Source organism: Halichoerus grypus, chromosome 1 (assembly GCF_964656455.1).
Source record: "Halichoerus grypus chromosome 1, mHalGry1.hap1.1, whole genome shotgun sequence".
NCBI classification, from domain to species: Eukaryota; Metazoa; Chordata; class Mammalia; order Carnivora; family Phocidae; genus Halichoerus; species Halichoerus grypus.
This window is the reverse complement of record NC_135712.1, coordinates 65,901,647-65,929,097: the sequence shown is the minus strand read 5'-3', so window position 1 is coordinate 65,929,097 and position 27,451 is coordinate 65,901,647. Positions and strand designations below refer to the sequence as shown.

At 37.2% G+C, this 27,451-nt stretch overlaps 1 protein-coding gene across 4 annotated transcripts in view; it reads left to right on the top strand.

The window, feature by feature from the left end:
• Positions 1–27,451, top strand: part of GOLGB1 (golgin B1) — a 99,696-nt gene that overhangs the window by 9,691 nt on the left and 62,554 nt on the right. For all 4 annotated transcript variants that reach the window (XM_036093704.2, XM_078066530.1, XM_036093703.2 and 1 more), the window contains exons 2-5: positions 15,968–16,062; positions 16,875–17,027; positions 17,239–17,391; positions 26,068–26,196. In XM_036093704.2, the coding sequence (XP_035949597.1) occupies positions 15,970–16,062; positions 16,875–17,027; positions 17,239–17,391; positions 26,068–26,196 (528 nt within the window). In that variant the 5' untranslated portion in view covers positions 15,968–15,969. The remainder of the gene's footprint in view (positions 1–15,967; positions 16,063–16,874; positions 17,028–17,238; positions 17,392–26,067; positions 26,197–27,451) is intronic.

Sequence of the window (27,451 nt, the reverse complement as noted above, 5' to 3'; positions counted from 1 at the left end):
CCATTGTGTATGTACAATATATTTTCTTTATCTGTTCATCTATCAATGGACACTTAGATGATTCTATATTTTAGCTATTGTGAGTAATGCAATGAACATGAAATTGCAGATATCTCTTTAAGATACTGCTTTCATTTCCTTTGGATATATACCCAAAAGTGGGATTGCTGGATCATATGGTAGTTCTATTTTTAATTTTTTGAGGAACCTCAGACTGTTTTCTTTAATACCTGTATCAATTTATATTCCCACCAACAGTGTACAAGGGTTCCTTTTCTCCATATTCTGGCCAGTGCTTATTACTGGTTGTCTTTTTGATAATAGCCATTCTAACAGGTATGATGTGATATTGTGGTTTTGATTTGTGTTTCCCTGATGATTTTTGGTGTTGAGCATTTTTTCACATACGTTTTGGCCATTTATATGTCTTCTTTGGAGAAATGTCTGTCCAGTTCCTTTGGTCATTTTAAAATAAGATTTTCTTGCTATTGAGTTGTTTTGAGTTTCTCATATTTTGAATATTAATCCTTTATTAGATATTTGCAAATATTTTCTCCCATTCTGTAGGTTGTCCCTTTATTCTCTTTCCTTTGCTGTGCAGCTTTTTAGTTTGATGCAATCTCATTTGTCTTTTTTTGCTTTTGTTATGTGTACTTTTGAGGTTGTATCCAAGAAATTATGTCAAGACCAATGTCAAGAAGCTTTCCCCCTATGCTTTCTTCTACTAGTTTTACAGTTTCAGATCTTGCATTCAAGTCTTTAATACAGTTTGAGTTGATTTTTTTTATGTGGTGTGAGATAAGGATCCAGTTTCATTCTTTTGCATGTGGATACCGATTTCCTCAGCACCATTTATTAAAGGGACTATCCTTTCCCCATTTTGTATTCTTGGCACCTTTTTTGATCAATTGGCTGTAAATGTATGGATTTATTTCTGGGCTCTTTATACTGTTCCATTGGTCTGTATGACTGTTTTATGCAAATATCTTAATGTTTTGATTGCCGTAGCTTTATGGTATGTATTTTTTCCCATTTCATTTTATTTATTTAAAATTTTTTTCTAAATTTAAGTTCTAGGTAGTTAACATACAGTGCAATATTAGTTTCTAGAGTAGAATTCAGTGGTTCATCACTTACATACAATACCCAGTGCTCATCATAACAAGTGCCCTCCTTAATACCCATCACACATCTAGCTATGGTATATTTTGAAATCAAAAGTGTGATGCCTCCAGCTTTGTTTTTGCTCAAGATTGCTTTGTCCATTCTGGGTCTTTTGTGGTTCCATATGATTTAGATTTTTAAAAAATTTTTGTGGAAAAAAAAGGCTTTGGAATTTTTTTAAAATTTAATTTTATTATGTTAGTCACCATACAATACATCATTAGTTTTTGATGTAGTGATCCATGATTCATTGTTTTTGTGTAACACCCAGTGCTCCATGCAGTACGTGCCCTCCTTAATACCCATCACCGGGCTCAGCCATCCTCTCACCCCTCTCCCCTCTAAAACCCTCAGTTTGTTTCTCAGAGTCCATAGTCTCTCATGGTTCGTCTCCCCCTCCAATTCCCACCCCCCTCCTTTTTCCCTTCTTTTTCCTAATGTCCTCCATGCTATTCCTTATGTTCCACAAATAAGTGAAACCATATGATAATTGACTTCCTCTGCTTGACTTATTTCACTTAGCATAATCTCCTCCAGTCCCATCCATGTTGAGGTAAAAGTTGGGTATTCATCCTTTCTGATGGCTGACTAATATTCCATTGTATATATGGACCACATCTTCTTTATCCATTCATCTGTTGAAGGGCATCTGGGCTCTTTCTACAGTTTGGCTATTGTGGACATTGTTGCTATGAACATTGGGGTGCGTATGGCCCTTCTTTTCACTACATCTGTGTCTTTGGGGTAAATACCCAGTAGTGCAATTGCTGGGTCATAGGGTAGCTCTATTTTTAATTTTTTGAGGAACCTCCACACTGTTTTCCAAAGTGGCTATACCAACTTGCATTCCCACCAACAGTGTAAGAGGGTTCCCCTTTCTCCACAACCTCTCCAACATTTGTTGTTTCTTTCCCTGTCCATTTTTGCCATTCTAACTGGTGTAAGGTGATATCTCAATGTGGTTTTGATTTGAATTTCCCTGATGGCTAATGATAATGAACATTTTTTGATGTGTCTGTTAGCCATTTGTATGTCTTCTTTGGAGAAGTGTCTGTTCATGTCTTCTGCCTATTTTATGACTTGATTATTTGTTTTTTTGGGTGCTGAGTTTGAGAATTTCTTTTTTTTTTTTTTTTTTTTTTTAAAGATTTATTTATTTATTTATTTGACAGAGAGAGACACAGCGAGAGAGAGAGCACAAGCAGGGGGAGTGGGAGAGGGAGAAGCAGGCTTCCCGCCGAGCAGGGAGCCCGATGCGGGGCTCGATCCCAGGACCCTGGGATCATGACCTGAGCTGAAGGCAGACGCTTAACGACTGAGCCACCCAGGCGCCCCTGAGAATTTCTTTATAGATCTTGGATACCAGCCCTTTGTCTGTAGTGTCATTTGCAGATATCTTCTCCCGTTCTGTAGGTGCCTCTTTGTTGACTGTTTCCTTTGCTGTGTAGAATCTTTTTATCTTGATGAAGTCCCAAAAGTTCATTTTTGCTTTTGTTTCACTAGGCTTTGGAGATGTATCTTGAAAGAAGTTGCTGTGGCCGATGTCAGGGAGGTTACTGCCTATGTTCTCCTCTAGGATTTTGATGGATTCCTGTCACACATTGAGGTCTTTCATCCATTTTGAGTTTATCTTTGTGTATGGTGTTAGAGAATGGTTGAGTTTCATTCTTCTGCATGTGGCTGTCCAATTTTCCTAGCACCATTTATTGAAGAGACTGTCTTTTTTCCATTGCATGTTTTTTCCTGCTTTGTCAAAGATTATTTGACCATAAAATTGAGGGTCTATATCTGGGCTCTTTATTTTGTTCCATTGGTCTATATGTCTGTTTTTGTGTCAGTATCATGCTGTCTTGGTGCTCACTGCTTTGTAATATAGCTTGGAATCGGGCAATGTGATGCCCCCAGCTTTGTTTTTCTTTTTCAACATTTCCTTGGCAATTTGGAGTCTTTTCTGATTCCATACAAATTTTAGGATTGTTTGTTCCAGCCCTTCGAAAAATGTCATTGGAATTTTGATCGGGATGGCATTGAAGGTATAGATTGCTCTAGGTAGCATAGACATTTTAACAATGTTTATTCTTCCAATCCATGAGCATGGAATGTTTTTCCATCTTTTTGTGTCTTCTTCAATTTCTTTCATGAGTGTTCTGTAGTTCCTAGAGTATAGATCCTTTACCTCTTTGGTTAGGTTTATTCCGAGGTATCTTATGGTTTTTGGTGCTATTGTAAATGGAATCGTTTCTCTAATTTCTCTTTCTACAGTTGCATTGTTAGTGTATAAGAAAGCAACTGATTTCTGTGCATTGGTTTTGTATCCTGCCACATTACTGAATTGCTGTATGAGATCTAGTAATTTGGGGGTGGAGTCTTTTGGATTTTCCACATAAAGTATCATGTCATCTATGAAGAGAGAGAGTTTGACTTCTTCTTTGCAAATTTGAATACCTTTTATTTCTTTTTGTTGTCTGATTGCTGTTGCTAGGACTTCTGGTACTATGTTGAACAATAGTGGCAAGAATGGGCATCGTTGTCGTGTTCCTGATCTTAAGGGAAAGGCTCTCATCTTTTCCCTATTGAGGATGACATTCGCTGTGGGTTTTTCATAGATGGATTTTATGAACTTGAGAAATGTTCCCTCTATCCCTATACTCTGAAGAGTTTTAATCAGGAAAGAATGCTGTATTTTGTCAAATGCTTTTTGTGCATCAATTGAGAGGACCATATGGTTCTTCTCTCTCCTCTTATTAATGTGTTCTGTCACATTGAATGATTTGCGAATATTGAACCATCCTTGCATCCTGGGGATAAATCCCACTTGGTCGTGATGGGTGATCCTTTTAATGTATTGTTGGATCCTGTTAGGATTTTGTTGAGAATTTTTGAATCCATATTCATCAGGGATATCAGTCTGAAATTCTCCTTTTTGATGGGTCTTAGCCTGGTTTGGGGATTAAGGTAATGCTGGCCTCATAAAATGAATCTGGAAGCTTTCCTTCTCTTTCTATTTTTTGAAACACTTCAGTAGAATAGGTATTATTTCTTCTTTGAATGTTTGGTAGAATTCCCCAGGGAATCCATCAGGCCCTGGACTCTTGTGTTTTTGGGAGGTTTTTGATCACTGCTTCAATCTCGTTTCTGGTTACTGGCCTATTCAGGTTGTCAGTTTCTTCCTGTTTCAGTCTTGGCAGTTTATAGGTTTCCAGGAAGACAGTCATTTCTTCCAGGTTGCTTAATTTATTGGCATATAGTTGTTGATAGTAATTTCTAATAACTGTTTCTATTTCCTTGGTGTTAGTCGTAATCTCTCCCCTTTCATTCGTAATTTTATTAATTTGGGTCCTTTCTCTTTTCTTTTGGGTAAGTCTGGCCAGTGGTTTGTCAATCGTATTAATTCTTTCAAAGAACAGCTTCTAGTTTCTGGTTTCCAATTCATTGATCTCTGCTCTATTCTTAACTATTTCTCTTCTAATGCATGGCTTAGGCATCGTTTGTTGCTTTTTCTCTAGTTCTTTAAGGTGTAAAGTTAATTGGTGAATTCGGAATTTTTCTATTTTTTTGAGTGAGGCTTGAATGGCTATGTATTACCCCCTTAGAATTGCTTTTGCAATATCCAGTAGGTTTTGGGCTGATGTGTTTTCATTCTCATTGGTTTCCATGAATTGTTTAAGTTCTTCTTTGATTTCTTGGTTGACCCAAACACTCTTGAGCAGAGTGGTCTTTAGCTTCCAAGTGTTTGAATTTCTTCCAAATTTTTTCTTGTGATTGAGTTCCAGTTTTAAAGCATTGTGGTCTGAGAATATGCAGGGAATTATCTCAGTCTTTTGGTATCAGTTGAGATCTGATTTGTGACCCAGTATGTGGTCTATTCTGGAGAAAGTTCCATGTGTGCTCGAGAAAAATGAGTATTCTGTTGTTTTAGGGTGGAATGTTCTATATAGATCTATGAGGTCCATCTGGTCCAGTGTGTCATTCAAAGCTCGTTTCTTTGTTGATTTTCTGCTTAGATGATCTGTCTGTTGCTGAGAGAGGAGTACTGAGGTCTCCTACAATTAATGTATTGTTATCAATATGACTATTTTGGTTAACAGTTGGCTTATGCAGATGGCTGCTCCCATGTTGGGGGTGTAGATGTTTACAATTGTTAGATCTTCTTGTTGGATAGACTCTTTAAGAATGATATAGTGTCCTCCTGTGTCTCTAACTACAGTCTTTAGCTTAAAATCTAATTTGTCTGATATAAGAATTGCTACCCCAGCTTTCTTTTGAGGTCCGTTGGCATGGAAGATGGATCTCCATCACTTCACTTTCAATCTGGCTATATCTTTAGGTTCAAAATGAGTCTCTTGTAGACAGCATATGGATGGTCCTGTCTTTTTGTCCAGTCTGCAACCCTGTGCCGTTTTATGGGAGCATTTAGGCCATTCACGTTGAGAGTGATTATTGAAAGATATGAATTTATTGTCATCATGTTGAAGACCTTGTTTCTATAGATTGTCTCTCTATATTTCTGTTCTATATCACTCTTGGGGTCTTTCTCCTCTTATAGGACCCCCCTGCCCCCTTAATATTTCTTGGAGGGCCGGCTTAGTGGTCACATATTCTTTCAGTTTCTGCCGGTCTTGGGAGCTCTGCATCTCTCCATCCATTCTAAATGACAGCCTTGCCAGATAAAGTATTCTTGGCTGCATGTTCTTCTCGTTTAGTACCCCAGGATGTCTTGCCAGCCCTTTCTGGCTTGCCAGGCCTCTGTCGATATGTCTGACGTTATTCTAATGTTCCTCCCTCTGTACGTAAGGAATCTCTTCCCCCTAACTGCCCTGAAGATGGTTTCCTTGGTTCTAAGATTTGCGAGTTTTACTATTACATGCCGGGGTGTTGTCCTGTTTTCCTTGATCCTGGGAGGGGGTCCTCTCTGCCTCTAGGACATGAGTGTTTCATTCCCCAGATTAGGGACGTTCTCAGCCACGATTTGCTCAAATATATCTTCTAGTCCTCTCTCTCTCTCCACCCCCTCAGGGATCCCAATAATTCTGACATTAGAACATTTCACTGTGTCACTTCTCTGATTCTATTTTCATGGACTTTGGGTTGTTTTCCCTGGCCACCTCTTTTTCCTTCTTGTCTATTAATTGGTCTTCTAGATCACTAATTCATTCTTCTGCCTTGCTTACCCTAGCTGTTAGATTATCTAGATAAGATTGGATCTCAATGATAGCATTTTTAAGTTCTGCCAGTTCAGCTTTCATTTCTGCCCTTAGAGACTATGTTGGCATTAATTGATTTCTCCATTCTAGCTATTGTCTTCACAATTGCTACCCTGAATTCCATCTCTGACATCTTTGTTATATCTGAATCCATTTGTAAATCTGTGGCAGAAGTCACAGTCTCTGAGTCTCCTATTTTGGGGGTTCCTCCTCCTAGTCATTCTTTTGAGGAGTGGTTGAGGGAATGTACAGAGTCCAAATTATTGACCACAGCCCAAGCAAAATGCACCTGTTTTTTTTGTTTTTTTTTTTTTGCACCTGTTTTATAGGGACCTTAGGGTTGCTGGCCTCTTGTTTTCCCAGCCTGTCTTCTGGGGGAGAGGCCTGCCACACTCTTACTCAGGCAACGCTGTTTGGGCAGAATTGCCCTGCCCCCTGTGGCAGGTGATGGGCTCAGTGAAAACCAGTTTTTTGGGGGCTTTTGTTCTCTGGTGGCTTTCCCTGGCGGCTTTCCGAGTCTCTTCTGAGAGTCAGAGCAGAAGAGATTGTTTCCAACCCTCTGCCTCAGAGTAGAGAGATCTCAGTCTGTTCTTCAGTGAGCTCTCCAGGCCACACTATCTCCGTTTCTATCTGTGCTGCTATAAACTGCAATCCTGGGTCTGTGTCCCTCAGCAGCACTCCCAGTCCTTGCCTCCAGGTTGGGGCATGTCTCTGCCCTTTGTGCTTCTAAATCCGCCAGCCGCCCCCAGTTTGCACGCGTGGCCCCGCCACTCCAGGTTTCAGTCCAGGGGGCTGCCCTAAAGTCCTTTCCCCATTGCTACCAGTCTGCGAGTCTGTGCCCCGTCCCCGGGATGGGAGGTTTTTGCGCTCCTGTGTTATTTCACCTTCCCAGCACCAGTGCTTATGGCAGCTCCCTCCCCGTTCCGTTTCTCCTCCGATATCTGCCCACGAAATCACGGCTCCCCGCTTCATACCTCGAAACCAACTGCCTGCGATATTCTGTTTGTAGAGGTCCAGATCTATCTTCTTACATCTGAGGCTGATTTTGTGGGTGTTCAGAGTGGTCTGGTAGATATCCAGCTCAATTCCGGGGACCGGTTGGAATAGGGTCCCCTACTCCTCCACCATCTTTTCCTCTCTCCGAGGCTTTGGAATTTTGATAGGATTGCATTGAATCTGTAGATTGCTTTGAGTGGTATGGACTTTTAATAATGTTCTTCAAATCTGTGAACATGGATATCTTTCCATTTGTATGTTTTTTCCGAATTCCTTTTATCAATGTGTTACAATTTTCAGTGTACAGATCTTTTACCTCCTTAGTTAAATGTATTCCTAAGTACTTTATTTTTTTAAATGCTGTTATAAGTGGGATTATTTTCTTAATTTGGGAGGGATAGTTTGTTGTTAGTATATAGAAACAGTAATTTTTTTTAAGGAGTTTTTTTATTTATTTGACAGAGAGAGACACAGTGAGAGAAGGAACACAAGCAGGGGGAGTGGGAGAGGGAGAAGCAGGCTTCCCACTGAGCAGGGAGCCCGATGTGGGGCTCAATCCCAGGACCCTGGGATCATGACCTGAGCCGAAGGCAGACACTTAATGACTGAGCCACCCAGCGCCCCAGAAACAATAATTTTTGTATATTGATTTTATGTCCTGCAACTTTATTGAATTCATTTTTTAGTTGTAACAATTTTTAAAGAAGATTTATTGATTTGAGAGAAAGAGAGAGAGAAAAGGGATAAGCAAGGGGAGGGGCAGAGGGAGAGAAACTCAAGCAGACTCCATGCTGAGCGCAGAGCCTGACGCGGGCCTTGATACCACACCCCTGAGAACATGACGTGAGCCGAAATCAAGAGTTGGACACTCATCCAACTGAGCCATCCAGACACCCGTAGTTGTAATAATTCTTTGGTGGAGTCTTTAGGGTTTCCTATATGTAAGATCATGTTTTCTGCAAACAGAGAACATTCTACTTCTTTTCGATTTGGATGCCTTTTATTTCATTTCCTTGCCTAATTGATCTGGCTAGGACTTCTAGTACTACATTGAATAGAAGTGGTAAGAATGGGCATCCTTATATCTGATTTTAGAGGAAAAGCTTTTAGCTTTTTTGCCATTGAATATGATGTTAATTTTGGGCTTGTTGTATATGGTCTTGATTGTATTGAGGTACATTCCTTCTGTACCTAATTGGTTGACAGTTTTTATCATGCAAGGATGTTGAATTTTTAAAATGCTTTTTCTCCATCTGTTGAGATGATCATGTGACATTTATCCTTCATTCTCTTAATGTAGTGTATCACATTTATTGATTTGTGGATGTTGAACCATCCTTGCATCTTAGGAATACATCCTACTTGACATGGTGTATGATTCTTTTCATGTGATGTTGAATTGGGTATGCTAGTATTTTGTTGAGGATTTTTGGATCTATTTTATCAGGGATACTGGCGTATAATTTTATTGTAGTGTCCTTCTCTGGATTCAGTATTCAGGTGATGCTGTCCTCATAAAATGACTTTGAAAGTGTTTCCTCTTCTTCAGTTTTCTTTAGAATAGTTTTGAGAAGGATTGGCATTAATTCTTCTTTAAACATTTTTTAGAATTCACTTTAGTGAAGCCATCAAGTTCTGGGTGATATATGGAATTGTTGAATCACCATATTGTACACCTGAAACTAATACAACACTGTATGATTGTTAACTGGAATTAAATTTTTTTACATCTCAAAAAAAGAAAAGAACATAAAAGAAGAAATAAAATTACTATTAATATGCAAAAAAAAAAAAAAAAAAAAACACCAAGAAGTAAACTGGAAAATTCACAAATATGTGGAAATTAAACAACATGCTCCTGAACCAATGAGTCAAAGAAAAAAACCAAAAAAGAAATAAAAAATTATATTGAGACAAATGAAAATATGACATACTTATGGAAAGTTAATGAGATGCAGCAAAAGCAGTTTTAAGAGGGAAATTTATGGAGATAGACTCCTACATTAAGAAAAACGAAAGATCTTAAATAAATAACCTGTCTTGACACCTCAAGTAACCAGGAAAAGAACAAACTAAGGTGAAAGCAGAAGGAAGGAAATAACAAATATCAGAGCAGAAATAAAGGAGATGGAGATTAGAAAAATAATAGAAAAGACAAATAAAACTTTTTCAACAAAACTGGTTTTTGAAAAGATAAAATTGACAAACCTTTAGCTAGACTAAGAAAAGAGAGAAGATTCAATGAGTAAAATTATAAATGATGAAGGAGACACTACACTGATAATGCAGAAATACAAGGAATCATAAGAGACAACCATGAATAATTATATGCAAGAAATGGATGAATTCCTAGAAACATACAACCTACCAAGACTGAATCACAAGAAACAGAACACCTGAACAAACCAATAACATAAAGAGATTGAATCAGTAACCAAAAGCCTCTCAATAAAGAAATGCCCAGAACTTGATGGCTTCACTAAGTGAATTCTAAAAAATGTTTAAAGAAGAATTAATGCCAATCCTTCCCAAACTATTCTAAAAAACTTCTCTCCCTCTCATGACAGTTTTTGACTAAAAGTCTATTTTGTCTTTTAAAAATATAGTTACCCTTGCTTTCTTTTGGTTACCATTTGCATGGGATATATTTTTCCATCCCTTCACTTTCAGCCTGTCTGTAACCTTAGGACCAAAGTGAGTCTCTTGTAGGGGGCATATAGTTGGATATTGTTTGTTTATTTATTTTAAAGATTTTCTTTATTTATCTGAGAGAGAGTGAGTGAGAGAGAGCACTAGCAGGGGCAGCAGTAGAGGGAGAGGGAGAAGCAGGCTCCCCAGTGAGCAGGGAGCCCGATGTGGGGCTCGATCCCAGGACCCTGAGATCATGACCTGAGCTGAAGGGAGACACTTAACTGAGCCACCCAGGTGCCTGGATATTGTTTTTTAAATCAATTCAGCCACTCCATGTCTTTTGATTAGATAATTTAATACATTTAAATTTAAAGTAGTTATTGAAGGACTTACTATTGCCATTTTGTTAATAGGTTTCTGACTATTTTGTGGTTCCTTTGTTCCTTTCTTCTCTTGCTGTCTTCTGGGTTTTTCAACTTCTGATGTATGGCTTTTCATGTCTTACATAATTTTTAATGCCTTTTAGTCCTTTTGGTTGATTTAGTAGGTTGTAGTTCTGAGTTATTTTGAGCATGGCTCTTTGATATGCTTCCATTTTCTGTATGGATATTATTTTGCTCTTTTTCTTATAATAACTTTGTATGGAAATTGTGTAACTTTTCAGGTGCTCATTTTTATGTTAATGTTGCTGAATTTTTAGAAGGAGATTTATTTTGGGTAGCTTTTCTAACTTTGCAGAGCTCCCTCTTACATTGTTTTCCAGTGTTGGTTCAAAATATGGCCATTGGATTTCTGAGATTTCCAGACTCTTTTTCCACTATCTCCAGCTCATTCTTTATCTGGGTCTTCCTTTGTTCTCTGTTGACTCTGACTTGATGAATCTTGATTCTACTCTCAGTAGAGGCCCTGTTCTGAAAGAGACCCCCGACTCTTTAGTTTTGAGTGTTCATGGGGCCCAGACTCTTTAGCCTTTTCAGACCTTGCAGGTTCCTTGCACTTAGGTGCTACTGGAGTAAGGATATACCTTCCTTTTTCAGTTGCTGTTCTTTAAGTGGCTCAGCACATTTTCCAGTGAATACCCACTAGCTCTTTTGTGGTTCTCTTGGTATCCTGTTTGTCGCATTCTTATAGCTTCTGTAGGGGAGCATTATTTTACCTCTATCCCCTTAAGGTTTTTACTGGGCCTGAGAATTACATTTACATAGGACAGATTAACAGGGAAAGCATACAGATTTATTTAGTATAAATTTTAAGTGACACTGGAGCCCTCATAAAGAAATGAAGACCAAAAGAATCAGAGTAGAACACTTAAATATTGAGTTGGACAGAGAGCAGTAAATTGTGATAATGATACAAGGCAAAGGGATAGTTAATCATGGAGAAGTGACTAGGAAGATAAGGATTCACATACAAGATTTGTTTGTACAAATTCCTTTTGGCCTCAACTCCCCATTCCTGGAGATAAGAATGTTACTTTCCTCCTAATATAGGGAGGACATCTTCCACACGGGGTTTTATATCTTGCTTTCAGGAAGAAAAAGGGGAGGTCAGAGCATCCTTCTTGTACCTGTGGTTTTTCAAGTGCCTTTAGCTCAAGATAATCTTTATGCCAAAATGGCATAGTAGGGGTGGAACAGTCTGCCCACCCCCGCTTCACTTCCCTCTTCCCACATGGACAGCAATGACATGCAGATCTTGTGGCTGTTGGTGGGTTGTCTATATCCATGTTTATTTTAGAGTTTGTGGAAAACTTTGTCACATAGTTTTTGTTTTTTTGTAAAGGCTGTATATAGGTTTTTAGTTTTGTTACCTAGTTGCTTTGTCAGTTTTTATGTGGGAATTCAGGAAGATCCACAATCAGTGATGTCTCCTACTGCCATCTTCTCAGAGTCCCATCAGTTGGTTGATATGTGTTGTGTGTGCTTGTTCCTAATGTAGTCTGAAAAATCTGAAGATAAAGTGAATCTGCTTGATAAATTAGGTTCTGCTATGACTTTCTTTGATTAATGCAACTCTCTATGCCTAATGAAGACTCTTTAGTTTTGGTGTTCGTTTCCTTCATTAATGATTATTATAGAAAATTCAATCTCTAGAGTTGAAAAGAAAGTTTAGTCTATGTAATGGTGAGTTGTGATTTTTTTTTTTAAACTGACTATAGTATGAATTTCACAGCTTGAATGAGTGGTTATATATGGTCCTATATACTTAAATGTGATCCTATGTTGTCTTTCTAGTAGTTATATATACTAATACATGGCCGTATGTTGCCCTTCGAGGAGTGGTTTTCTTTTTCCTTTCCTGTTTCACACATCTTTTCTAAATGTTATATGCTAGTTAGGTTATCCAAGATAACCTGTTATAGAAACAAACTCCTCACCACTTCTTTCTTAATTAAGGACCACGATTGCCCTAAACATTATTACTACTCAGAGTAGAAGAAAACTTTAGCAGAAATTGGTGTTATTCAAGTGCTTATTTTTTTTTTTTTAAAGATTTTTATTTATTTATTTGAGAGAGAGAGCACATGAGAGGGGGGAGGGTCAGAGGGAGAAGCAGACTCCCTGCCGAGCAGGGAGCCCGATGCAGGACTCGATCCAGGGACTCCAGGATCATGACCTGAGCCGAAGGCAGTTACTTAACCAACTGAGCCACCCAGGCGCCCCTTCAAGTGCTTATTTTGTACAAGAGCTCTTACATTTCTCCCTACTGAGGCTTTTAAAGGCCAAATAACATTTTATCATTAAACATAAAATTTAGCATAATTACTTATGCTAGTGCTATGCACAGTACAGTTCTGTTTTGATTTTTCCTAACAAAGTATTAATAATTTCACTTCAAAGAGTTTATGGACTAGCCATTGACACTGATCTGAATGAATAAATAAGTAAAAAATAAGGGATGTGTGAGTATGTGTATATGTGTGTGTGTATTTAGGTTGTCTTTTTCTTCTATAATGAGTTTTGTTAGCTTGTATCTTTTAAGGAATTGTCCCATTTTTTCTGTGTTGATGAATTTATGAGCATAGAGTTATTTGTAGTGTTACAATATTTTAATGTATGTTATATTTTAATGTATGTTAGATCTATAGCGATGTCTCCTTTCTCATAATTGGTATTGATAATTTGTGTCTTCTCTTTTTTTTCTTGGTCAGCCTGACTAGAGCTTTATCAATTTTTTTTTATCTTTTCAAAAAACCAATTTTTAAAAAGTTTATATTTTAATTCCACTTAGTTAACATGTAGTGTTATATTAGTTTCAGGTGTACAATATAGGGATTAAGCAATTCCTTACATCACCCAGTACTTTTGACAAGTGTACTCCTTAATCCCATCACCTAATTAACCATCACCCCCTCTCCCCCACCTCGCCTCTGGTAACCATCAGTTTGTTCTCTATGATTAAGAGTCTGTTTCTTTGTCTCTCTCTCTTTTTCTCCTCTTTGGTCATTTGTTTTGTTTCTTAAATTCTACATATGAGTGATATCATATGGTATTTGTCTTTCTCTGACTAACTTACTTCACTTAGCATTATACTCCCTAGCTCCATCCATGTCATTGCAAATGGCAAGATTCCATTCTTTTTTTATGACTGAATAATATTCTATTGTATATATATACCACATCTTCTTTATCCATTTATCAATTGATGGACACTTGGGCTGCTTTCATATCTTGGCTATTGTAAATAAACAAAGGGGTACATGAATCCCTTTGAATTAGTGTTTTTATATCCTTTGGGTAAATACCTAGTAGTACAATTGCTGGATTGTAGGGTAGTTCTATTTTTAACTTTTTGAGGAAACTCTATACTGTTTTCCAGAGTGGCTGCATCAGTTAGTATTCCATCAACAGTGCAAGAAGGTTCCTTTTTCTCCACATCCTTGCCAACAACTGTTGTTTCTTGTGTTGTTGATTTTAACTATTCTGACAAGTGATATCTCATTATGGTTTTGATTTGCATTTTCTTTATGGTAAGTAATGATGAGCATCTTTTCATGTGTCTGTTGGCCATCTGTATGTCTTCTTTGGAGAAATGTCTCTTCATGTCTTCTGCCCATTTTTTAATCAGATTATTTGGTTTTTGGGTGTTGAATTTTGTAAGTTCTTTATACATTTTGGATACTAACCCTTTATTGGATATGTCATTTGCAAGTATCTTCTCCCATTCTGCAAGTTGCCATTTAGTTTTGTTGATGTTTGTTTGCTGTACAGAAATTTTTTATTTTGATGTAGTCCCAATTGTTTATTTTTGCTTGTTTTCCCTTTTCTCAGGAGATGTAGCTAGAAAAAAGTTGCTACGGCCAATGTCAGAGAGGTTACTGCCTGTGTTCTATTCTAGGATTTTTATGGTTTCAGGTCTCACATTTAAGTCTTTATTCCACTTTAAATTTATTTTTTTGTATGGTGTAAGAAGGTGGTCCAGTTCGTTTGTTTCTTTTCAAGATTTTTTTTTCCTTTCAAGATTTTATTTAAATTCAAGTCAGTTAATGTATAGTGCAATGTTAGTTTCAGGGTTAGAATTTAGTGATTCATCACTTGCATATAACATACAAGTGCCCTCCTTAATGCCCATCATCCATTTACACACACACTGTTACAGTGTGTCATTTAAAGCCATTGTTTCCTTGTTGGTTTTCTGTTTAGATAATCTGTCCATTGATGGGTTGTTGAAGTCCCCTGCTATTGTATTATTCTGGATTAGTTCCTTTATGTTTGTTATTAATTGTTTTATGTATTTGGATGCTGCTAGGTGGGTGCATAAATATTTACAATTGTTATGTCTTCTTGTTGGATTGTCTCCTTTATTATTATATACTGTCATTCATTGTCTCTTGCTATATATAGTCTTTGTTTTAAAGTCCACTTTGCCTGATATAACTATTTCCACTCCAGATTTCTTTTGACATCCATTTGCATGATAAATATTTCTTCATTCCCTCACTTTCAACCTGCATGTGTCCTTAGGTCTGAAGTGAGTCTCTTGTTGGCAGCATATAGATGGGTTTTATTTATTTATTTTATCCATTCTGCACCTTGTGTCTTTTGGTTGGAGCTAAGTTTAGTCCATTTACATTCAGAATAATTGTTGACAGATATGTATTTATTGCCATTTTATTACTTGTTTTGTGGATGTTTCTGGAGCTTTTCTCTTACCCTTTCTTGTCTTTCTCTTATGGTTTGCTGATTTTCTTTAGTGATACATTTGGATTTATTTCTCTTTATTCTTTGCACATTTATTAGTGTTTTTTGATAGGTCGTTTAAGATTGAACCCATTCTCTAGAACCAACTTTTGGTTTTACTGATTTTCTCTATTTTTCTGTTTTCAATTTTATTAGTTTCTCCTCTAATTTTAATTTCTTTTTTGTCTGCTTATATTTGTTTTAATTAGCTCTTTTTCTGACTTCATACAGAAGCAGCATAGGTTGCGGAGGTAAATCCCTTTTCCTTCTTTTCTAATATGTGAATTTAATGCTGTACATTTGAACAAATATCATATTTAAATTTTAGCAAAACCACATGGTTTATCAGGAAACCCTCCTGAAAGAATGGGGTTCATGGGGCCGCATAAAAAGAAAAATTTTGCTGCATCATGGGTTTATTTGGCAAAGTAGAAGAGAATAACATTCTGGCTGGGGAAGGAATGTTAGAAGTTCATGTTTGTAAATGAAGTTATGATGAAAGAAAAGGGATTAAAGATAACTTTAAAAATATTATTTGCCACTAAACAATTATATATTTTATTTAGAAAATATTAGTGGTGGTAATTGAAGTGCAGTGCAGTTGCCACTGAAAAGAACATTGTGTGACTACACTGTACATACTCAAATGTATTTTTAAAGATATCGTCATGCTATTGTCTGTGTTTAATATATATCACCTGTACAGTTTATTTCACTTATAGATGATATAGTTACCAGTACAAGGGAAGCCTGTATCCATTTTACTGATTGTTATGTTTTCTTTTCTTGCAGAAATGCTGAGCCGATTGTCAGGATTAGCAAATGTGGTTTTGCATGAATTATCAGGAGATGACACTGATCAAAATATGAGGGCTTCCCTAGACCCTGTGAGTAGCTCTATTCTGAATTAAACTGATGAGACATATATTTCATGTTCTTCTGAGGGAAAGAGTTTAAGATAGAAGGTTTTGAGCAGCCTCCATTTTGCTAGGTGGAAGAGGGGATTAAGAAAAATATTGATACTTTATAAATGATCCTTCTCCTGTAAGTTTGTAGCGTATGAGCCACAGTGACGGGAATCAAGTCCTGGATGAGATTGGAAAGATCTTTTTCATTTGTCCCTTGAGCCTTGTTTAGTGGTAGATTGTTTTACCTTCTCCTCAGGTGTATATCCTGTTCCCTAGGAAAGGATTGAATGGTAAGTGGCAGAACTGGGGCACCTTTCAGGTTTGAAAATATGTTTGCTATTATAAATTTATTTACATTTCTCTTATAGTTTATATTGTATTTTTTGATAGCCACATGAGGAATCAAAAGAAGTCCTTTAGTTTTCTGAAAGACAAGCAGTATTGCCTAGTGGTTAAGAGAATTTTATTCAACTGCTGTCTTAAATTTAAATTTTGGGCTCTTCCACTTAATAGTTTGTTATCTTTGCTTCCTTTTATTTTTCTCTTTGGTAAAATTAGGATAATATCATAAGTGAGATAATGTTTTGTTTGTGAAATGCTTAACATTTCCAAAATACTCAATATATTTTAATGGCTATGATGATAAGAAATCTTTCCAACTCTGATCCAATAATAATTAAGAATGGAAATGAGATGGGCAAAAGATAAGATGAAGTTGGAATGAAGAAACTCTTTTTTGGACACTAGTATTTTTCCCCTGATGCATTGGTAACTTTTTGTCTAAATACTAGGCATTACCCCAAGAATCTGACATGGAATTTAACGATAGGACACAAGAGGATGTACTGGAGCGCCTGGCTTATGCTGAGCAGTTGGTGGTGGAGCTAAAAGAAATCATTAGAGAGAAGGACATTCAATTGCAGCAAAAAGATGAAGTTCTACAGGTACCAGGGTTTTTCTCCTTTCTTGCCAAGCATTTGATAAAAGATGGACACAATATTCACTTAGATTTTTCTTTTCACTTAGATTATTGGAGAGTGTGATTCTTATTTTCCTAATACTATAAGATGATGCCTCCTGAGAATTAACTTTTGTTATGTATTAGGCACGTGATGAATAAACATTTATCTATTTACCGTCATTGTTCTCTGACAGGAAGAAAGAAAAGCTGCTGATAACAAAATAAAAAAACTAAAACTTCATGCTAAGGCCAAATTAACTTCTTTGAATAAACACATAGAAGAAATGAAGGCACAAGGAGGGACTGTTCTGCCTACAGAACCTCAGTCAGAGGAGCAACTCTCCAAGGTATGGTAATGGGAGACACTACACATTTTCTGAGTGGAAATGCCTCCCATGATAGCAGATATTCACTAATCACAAAAATTTATGAAGCTACAGTAGTACAGCACTAAATGCTGTCCTTTCTTATCGAGCTTGCAGTCTAGCCGGGCTCTGGGTCACACACAGAGAGAATAAAAGGCCAACAGAAAATGTAGAAATGAAATGTGACCTAGACTTTCAGAGAATTAAAAAAGGCTAACAGGATAAGTAAATACCGCAGTGAGGCATTTGGATAGGAGAGGCACATACTTTATGGAGGGATTTCATCTTTGGTTAGAAGATTAAACTAGGTGGTGTGTAAGGTTTCTGCCAGCTCTGAATTCTTTAATTCAGTGACTTGACACAGAATATTCTGTGTCCTCATATGGCCCCACAGTAGCAGATTAAAGTTTCATGCATTGTAACTGAATCAACTAGATTGCCTTGGGGTCCCTGTAAGGGGTGCTTTCTAGGTTTATGACTGCCACAGCAAAATAATTTAAGGTCGGGGTTAGGAGTAAGGAAATTGGTGCCTTTTGAGAAATAGAGTATTGTCCCAATACTCATTTTCATTAATTTCCTATATGGTTAAATCCCAAATATTCACAAGCAGTCAGCCATTTAGTGAACAAGAATCTCCAGTTTTTTGGAGTTTGGTATAGAATACATGGAGGCTGGCATTATCCCATGTGCATACTGCAATTGGCCTAGACTTAACTCTGCATAAGAAATCTATTAATTTTTATTTTTTTAATTATACCTTGTTTTACTCTTTGATTCACTAGTATTCTTTTTTTTAATTTAAATTCAATTAGCCAACATATAGTACATCATTAGTTTCAGATGTAGAGTTCAATAATTCATCAGTTGCATATAACACCCAGTGCTCATCACATCATGCGCCCTCCTTAATGCTCATTCACTAGTATTCTTATCTCAGTGTTTTTAGTTCTTGGGAAATAAGGTTGTAATTGATTCTGTAGGCACAACACTGGGGTCACTGGTTAGTTTCCTAGTACCCTGATTAGTCTTTCCATTCTGGGTCTAATGCTCAGAAGAAATTACTTTCCCTGATTAATAGCTTTATTTAACTTCTCAAAGTTTATTTTAGAAAGCTTATTTTAGGAGCTTTCTCATTCTTCTCAAATAACTTGTTCATCTTGATTCTTTTCTTACTTCTTGGTTCTTCCTCTGGTAATTCTTTTTTCTTGTAGCTGTGGTACCAGCCTGTCTCTCCCCATGTTGCTTTGTTTCTTCTAACTGTCCCCCTACTATGATTTTTAAATTATATATTTTATTTTATCTTTTTTTAATTTAAATTCAATTAACCAACATATAGTACATCATTAGTTTCAGATATACAGTTCAATAATTCATCAGTTGCATATATAACACCCAGTGCTCATCACATCACGTGCCGTCTTTAATGCCCATCACCCAGTTACCCCATCCCCCCACCCAACTCCCCTCCAGCAACCCTCAGTTTGTATCCTATAGTTAAGAGTCTTTCATGGTTTGTCTCCCTCTCTGATGACTTCCCATTCAGTTTTCCCTCCCTTCCCCTATGATCCTCTGTCTTGTTTCTCAAATTCCACATACCAGTGAGATCATATAATAATTGTCTTTCTCTGATTGACTTATTTCGCTTAGCATAATACCCTCTAGTTCCACCCACATCGTTGCAAATGGCAAGATTTCATTTTTTTGATGGCTGAGTAATATTCCATTTTGTGTGTGTGTGTGTGTGTGTGTGTGTGTGTGTGTGTGTGTGTATACACATATATATATATATATATATATATGCCACATCATCTTTATCCATTCAACTTTCTATGGACATCTGGGCTCTTTCCATAGTTTGGCTATAGTGGACATTGCTGCTATGAACATTGGGGTGCAGGTGCTCCTTCAGAACACTACATTTGTATCTCTGGGGTAAATACCCAGTAGTGCAATTGCTGGGTTGTAGGGTAGCTCTATTTTCAACTTTTTGAGGAACTCCATACTGTTTTCCAGAGTGGTTGCACCAGCTTGCATTCCCACCAACAATGTAGGAGGGTTCCCCTTTCTCTGCATCCTCAACATCTGTCATTTCCTGACTTGTTAATTTTAGATCTTGGATAATAGCCCTTTATCTGATATGTCATTTGCAAATATCTTCTCCCATTCTGTCAGTTGCCTTTTAGTTTTGGTGACTGTTTCCTTTGCTGTGCAGAAGCTTTTAACTTGATTAAGTTCCAATAGTTCATTTTTGCTTTAGTTTTCCTTGCCTTTGGAGACGTGTTTAGCAAGAAGTTGCTGCAGCTGAGGTTGAAAAAGTTGCTGCCTGTGTTTTTTAGGATTTTGATGGATTCCTGTCTCACATTTAGGTCTTTCATCCATTTTGAGTTTATCTTTGTGTATGCTGTAAGAAAATGGTCCAGTTTCATTCTTCTACATGTGGCTCTCCAATTTTCCCAACACCCATTTATTCAAGGGACTGTCCTTTTTCCATTGGATATTCCTTCCTGCTTTGTTGAAGATTAGTTGACCATAGAGTTGAGGGTCCATTTCTGGGTCCTCCATTCTGTTCTGTTGATCTATGTGTCTGTTTTTGTGCCAGTACTGTATTGTCTTAATGATTACAGCTTTGTAATTTAACTTGAAGTCCAGTGTTGTGATACCACCAGGTTTGGTTTTCTTTTTCAACATTTCCCTGGCTATTTGGGGTCTTTTCTGGTTCCATACAAATTTTAGGATTATTTGTTCCAGCTCTGTGAAAAATGTCGATGGTATTTTGATAGGAATTGCATTGAATGTGTAGATTGCTCTGGGTAGCATAGATATTTTAACAATATTTGTTCTTCCAATCCATGAGCATGGAATGTTTTTCCATTTCTTTGTGTCTTCCTCAATTTCTGTCATAAGGGTTCTGTAGTTTTTAGAGTACAGATGCTTTACCTCTTTGGTTAAGTTTATTCCTAGGTATCTTAATGGTTTTGTGTGCAATTGTAAATGGGATTCATTCCTTAATTTCTGTTTCTTCTGTCTCATTGTTAGTGTATAGAAATGCAACTGATTTCTGTGCATTGATTTTATATTCTCCCACTTTGTTGAATTCCTGTATGAGTTCTAGCAATTTTGGGGTGTAGTCTTTTGGGTTTTCCACAGAGTATCATGTCATCTGCGTAGAGTGACAGTTTGACTTCTTTGCCAATTCAGATGTCTTTATTTCTTTTTGTTGTCTGATTGCTGAGGCTAGGACTTCTAGTACCATGTTGAACAGCAGTGGTGATAGTGAACATCCCTGCCATGTTCCTGACCTTAGGGGAAAAGCTCTCAGTTTTTCTCCATTGAGAATGATATTCACTGTGGGCTTTTCATAGATGGCTTTTATGATATTGAGGTATGTTCCCTCTGTCCCTACATTGCGAAGAGTTTTCATCAAGAAAGTATGCTGTACTTTGTCAAATGCTTTTTCTGCATCTATTGAGAGGATCATGTGGTTCTTGTTCTTTCTTTTATTTATGTAGTGTATCACATTGATTTGTGGATGTTGAACCACCCTTGCAGCCCAGGACTAAATCCCACTTGGTCGTGGTGAATAATCCTTTTAATGTACTGTTGGATCCTGTTGTCTAGAAATTTGGTGAGAATTTTTGCATCCATGTTCAAATGGGATATTGGTCTGAAATTCTCCTTTTTGGTGGGGTTTTTGGTTTGGGGATCAAGGTAATGCTGGCCTCATAGAACGAGTTTGAAGTTTTCCTTCCATTTCTGTTTTTTGAAACAGTTTCAGAAGAATAGGTATTAGTTCTTTAAATGTTTGGTAGGATTCCCCTGGGAAGCCATCTGGCCCCGGACTCTTGTTTGTTGGGAAATTTTTATTACTGCTTCAATTTCCTTGCTTGTTATAGGTCTGTTCAGGTTTTCTATTTCTTTCTGGTTCAGTTTTGGTAGTTTATACATCTCTAGGAATGCATCCATTTCTTCCAGGTTGCCTAATTTGTTGGCATATAGTTGCACTTATAATTGTTTGTATTTCTCTGGTGTTGGTTGTGATCTCTCCTCTTTCATTCATGATTTTATTTATTTGGGTCCTTTCTCTTTTCTTTTTAAGTCTGGCCAGCGTTTTATCAGTCTTATTAATTCTTTCAAAGAACCAGCTCCTAGTTTCGTTGATCAGTTCTACTGTTCTTCTGGTTTGTATTTCATTGATTTCTTCTCTAATCTTTATTATTTCTCTTCTCCTGCTGGGTTTAGGCTTTATTTGCTGTTCTTTCCCCAGCTCCTTTAGGTGTAAGGTTAGGTTGTGTATTTGAGACCTTCCTTGTTTCTTGAGAAAGGCTTGTATTGCTGTATACTTTCCTCTTAAGACCACCTTTGCTGCATCCCAGAGGTTTTGAATAGTTGTGTTTTCGTTTTCATTTGTTTCCATGAATTTTTTTTAATTCTTCTTGAATTTTCTGGTTGACCCATTCATTCTTTAGTAGGATACTCTTTAGCCTCCATGTATTTGAGTTCTTTCCAAATTTCTTCTTGTGATTGAGTTCCAGTTTCAAAGCATTGTGGTCTGAAAATATGCAAGGAATGATCCCAGTCTTCTGCTACTGGTTGAAATCTGATTTGTGACGCAGTATGTAATCTATTGTGGAGAATGTTCCATGTGCACTCAAGAAGAATGTGTATTCTGCTGCTTTAGGATAAAATGTTCTGAATATATCTGTGAAGTCCATCTGGTCCAGTGTGTCATTCAAAGCCCTGTTTCCTTGTTGGTCTTCTGCTTAGATGATCTGTCCATTGCAGTGAGTGGGGTGTTAAAGTCCCCTACTATTATTGTATTATTGATGATGTGTTTCTTCAATTTTGTTATTAATTGGCTTATAATTGGCTACTCCCATGTTAGGGGCATAAATATTTACAATTGTTAGATCTTCTTGTTGGATAGTCCCTTTAATTACAATGAGTGTCCTTCCTCATCTATTACAGTCTTCAGTTTAAAATCTAATTTGTCTGATATAAGGATTGCCACCCCAGCTTTCTTTTGATGTCCATTAGCATGATAAATGGTTTTCCACCCCCTCACTTTAAATCTGGAGGTGTCTTTGGGTCTAAAATGAGTCTCTTGTAGATAGCATATGGATGGGTCTTGCTTTTTTATCCAATCTGATACCCTGTGTCTTTTGATTGAACTATTTACATTTACATTCAGAGTACCTGTTGAAAGATACGAATTTAGTGCCATTGTATTACCTATAAAGTCACTGTTTCTGTATATTGTCTCTGTTCCTTTCTGGTCTGTGTTACTTTTGGGCTCTCTCTTCGCTTAAAGGATCCCTTGTAATATTTCTTAGAGGACTGGTTTAGTGATCACAAATTCTTTTAGTTTCCATTTGTCCTGGAAGCTTTTTATCTCTCCTATTTTGAATGACATCCTATCTGTATAAAGTATTCTTGGCTGTATAAGTATCTGTATAAAGTATTCTTCTGCTGCTATATCATTTAGCACCCTGAATATATCATGCCAGTCCTTTCTGGCCTGCCAGGTCTCTGTGGATAGGCCTGCTGCCAGTCTAATGTTCCTACCCCTGTAGATTATGGACCCCTTGTCCCGAAATGCTTTCAGGATTTTCTCTTTGTCTCTGAGATTTGCAAGTTTCACTATTATATGTCAGGGTGTTGACCTATTTTTATTGATTTTGAGGGGGGGTTCTCTGTGCCTCTTGGACTTGGATACCTGTTTCTTTCCCCAGATTAGGGACGTTCTCCACTATAGTTTGCTCCAATATACCTTCTGCCCCTTTGTCTCTTTCTTCTTCCTCTAGAACCCCAATAATTTTAATATTGTTTTGCTTTATGGTATTGCTGATCTCTCAAAGCCTCCCCTCATGGTCCAGTAATTGTTTATCTCACTTTTGGTTTTTTTATTCTCCATAATTTTATCTTCTCTATCACTTATTCTCTCTTCTGCCTCATTTATCCTAGCAATAAGAGCCTCCATTGTTGATTGTATCTCATCAATACAGTTTTTTATTTCAACCTGATTAGATCTTATTTCTTTTATTTTTCCAGAAAGGGATTCTCTAGTGTCTTCTATGCTTTTTTCAAGCCCAGCTGGTATCTTTATAATTGTTCTGAATTCTAGCTCTGACATCTTGCTAATATCCATATTTATAAAGCCTGTGGCAGTGATTACTTCCTCTTGTTCTTTTTTCTGGCAGTTTTTCCTTCTGGTATTTTTGTCCAGAGAAGAATAGATGAACAAGAGAACAAAAAAGAAATAAAAAATAAAAATATCAATCATGACCCCAGCGAAATATACACTAGGCAAATCAGAAGAGATCAGAAACCAAAAAAGAAAAAAAAAGAGGGGGCAGAAAAAGAGAGAGTATAATCAAACAGGTAGACAGTACAGGGTGATACACTTGGTCCTGGGTGTATTTTGGTCTGTTTGTTAGAAGACACTTGATCCCAAAATTGTAAATAAAAACATATATATATATATATATATATACTAAAATAAAATTGAATATAGTAAAAGGAAGTAAAAAATGAAGAATATATCTGTAAAATGTAAATGTAAAAATGAAAATTAAAAAAAGATTTAAAGAGAGTTGATAAAATAAGCTAGTTGAAAAGGGAAAAAGAAAAAGAAAATTTTAAACTGAAAGACTAAAGAATTGTGAGGAAAAAACCTTGAGTTCTATATACTGTTTTCCCCCAGTGCAGGAGTTTTTCAGTTTCTGTGTGATTCGTAAACTTGGTTTTAGCCTGATGTTCCTGCTGGCCCTCTGGGGGAAGGGCCTTTTGCACTGATTCTCAGGTGTCTTTGCCTGGGCAGAGTTGCACCACCCCTTGCCATGGGGCCGGGCTCAGTGTAAGCTGCTTTGGGTTGCTTTATGTGGCTTTTGTTCCTTTCAGGCTTTTCATGCTGCTTTAGAGGGTGAAAAAAAAATGGTGGCACCCCAAACTCCAGCCCCAGAGCTGAAGATCAGGGCCCCCACTCTTCAGTGTACCCTCATGGAAAAGCAGTCAATCCCTATTGTGTGTGCCAAACTGCAGACTCCTGCGGTGCACCCCTGCACAAATCCTCCCGGGGGGGGGGCGGTCCCACCAGGCTAGCTGCTTTCTGGGCCCCTGCTCAGGGAGCGGTTGCCCCATCATGCGTGCATCCGCGCTGCTCCTCCCTGGGGAAGAAGCAGGGTCTTTGCAGTGGTTTTGCAGCTTGCTGCACTCCTGCTTGGAGAGCGGTCAACCCACAATGCCATGGTTATGTTTATGGCAACACCGAGTTGAGAGGCCACTCTGGGGCTTGCTAATTGTAGCTGGCTTCCCTGCTGCAATGCTTGGGAACTCTGCTGCACACACACACACCCGTTCTTTCTGTGACCCTGGGATCCTGAGACCACACTGTCCCATCTAGGATTCTGTCCCACTTTGCCACCCGAGCACCTTTCAGGCAGGGACGTCCCTCACAGGAGCAGACTTCTAAAAGTTCTGATTTTGCACTCTGCTGCTATATCACTTTCCAGTAGCTGGCTTCCTAAGGCTTGGTTTATCTTCCCTTGGTTCCCTCTAACCCTTGGTTTATCTTCCAGTGTATCCCGATTCACTTCTCTGCACCTCCTACCTTGCAAAAAAATAGATTTTCTATTTGTAGAATTGCAGCAATTCTTTTCTTAGATCTCAGGTTGAATTCACAGGTGTTCAGAATGATTTGATAGATATCTAGCTGAAGTCAAGAGAACAGATGAAACGAGGGTCCTCTACTCTTCTACCATCTTCCCTCCTCCTCTTAAATTATCTATTTTATACTCTTTTTTTTTTAACGCCTGAGACCTTAAACAAATCAACACTTAGAGCTTCATTTCCTCCCTCTGTTAAATAAGAGGGTCGAATCAAATGATTTCTATGTTTGAGCAATGAGTCATGGCAGCTTTATACTCTTGTATACCCATCACAGAGCTACATACTCTCTCAAAAGTATAGTTGAAGAGATGAGGGTAATTCTCAGATGCTTGACCAATATTACGTAGAAGAAAGTATAAAATTATTTTGTGTAGTTCTAATAAGCAGACTTGGTTCATTTGAGGGTGGTGAATTCAGTAGGGAGGGAGAGTCTGGTTCAGTCTGAGGAAGAGCTTTTGGGAAAAAAAAAATAGACTTGAAAGATTTGGATTTCCTCTTACTGGGTCTTGTATGATGTTTTGCTCCTCACTTAACAGCTCCTGTGCTTTCCTGAATTCTGTCCTCTGGTTCTTCAAGGCAGTGGGACTAAGTTTTCTATTAAGTTTTAGTCCTGTGTGGTGCTGACTGGTTTTGTCCTCAGACTAAAAACCATAAAAAAGGAAAACGTCGTGTCATTTCTTCCAAGTATTGACTCCCTTCCAGTATCTTCCTGCTTTTGGTTGCCCTCTAGCATTTTCAAGTAGCTATTTTTCTATCTTGGCCGGAGTTGATAGCTGTTAATCTAAGGGAGGATGAATCTAATAGGAGCTACTTGGCCATACTAAAATGGAAAACTCTTAAGATTCCTTCCTGGTTGTTAGGTCAGGTGTTATTTCTTGCTCCCATTTATAAAACTGTAATCAAATGGTTATATAGGGCAAGTTAGAACAAAAGATCGAATATATGTTAATTATAGTTCTTTTAAATAAATGACCTTATCTCCTTCATTTTCAGCATGATAAGAGTTCTACAGAGGAAGAGACGGAAGTAGAAAAGATAAAACATAAACTCCAGGAGAAGGAGGAACTAATTAGCTGTTTGCAAGCCCAACTTTCCCAGGCACAGGCAGAGCAAACTACACAGGTAGGGGTGTTAAGTCACCTCATAGTCATTAGGTTGATGAATCACTAAGTCCCAATGGATTATTATATGACAAATGCATTTTTTAGATGGCCAACAGATAGTTATCTATGTATGTATCAGTTTACTTTATTTTCCCCTTTCCTCCTCTCACCAACTTCCTTTCCTTCCTGCCTAAGTCTAGTAATTGGTGTTTGCCATTCTTGGTTAATATTTGTGGATACCCAGTATACTCTTTTAATATATGGTTTCACATATTTTTATTTCAAAGGAGTTTTTCTTAAATTATATAGCTTGTGGTATTTGGTCTGTTTTCTTCTCTAGGGACTTCCGTTATCTGTATGTTCCTTCTTTGATTATCTTTAATATTTGTCACTTACTCTCAATTCCTTTTTCTTTCTTTCTTCATTTTATAGTTTCTTCTTTTTGTTGTCCTTCACTTAAGGCATTCTGTTTGTGTTTGTTTACTTTTGTGTTCCCTCTTGTTTAGACTTCTTTTTCTGAAATTTTTTCTTATATATCAAATTTTCTCTAATTTCAGTCACCTCATTTCTGATTTTTCTGATTCTGATTATGCTGTTTCTCTGTGTCTTGTATAATTTTCTTTATTTGTTAACACCTTTTGAGATAGATTGCAGTTTTGATTTGTTTTTTGAACATGCCTCTGGTCTGTTATAATCACCTTTAAGCGTGTTGTTCTCCTTAGCTTTTGTTTTTATAGTAACTTTGTATGAAATTTGATCTTGATCCTTTTATATTCCTTATTTTTGTAGGCAGTTAATTTTTCTAAACTTTTGGAAGGAGGCTTGGTTCAGGAAAACTTTTCTTTACTTAACAGACCTCTCTCTTTTGTTGTTTTTTTGTATTGTGTCCAAAGATTTGGCAGCTGGATTTCTGAGATTTCCTGGTTTTCTTCCTCCTGCCCTTCACTTTGGCCTATACCAACATTGTCCAATAGTAATATAGTGTAAGCCACAGGTATAATTTAAAGTTTTGTAGCAGAAACAGGTAAAATTAATTTTAACAAGTATTTCATGTAGTCCAATATAGTCAAAATATACTTGTGAGATTAATAGAATAATTATTTTTTGTGTTATTTTACTTTTTCTTTTTTTTTGCACTGTCTGAAATTTGGTGTGTATTTTTACATTATATCTCAATTTGGATTATTAAATTCTCATTGGAAATACTTCTTCTCTGTTTGGATTTCATAAAATTTCCAGTTGAGAAAATAGATTCATATACTCAAGTTCCAGAC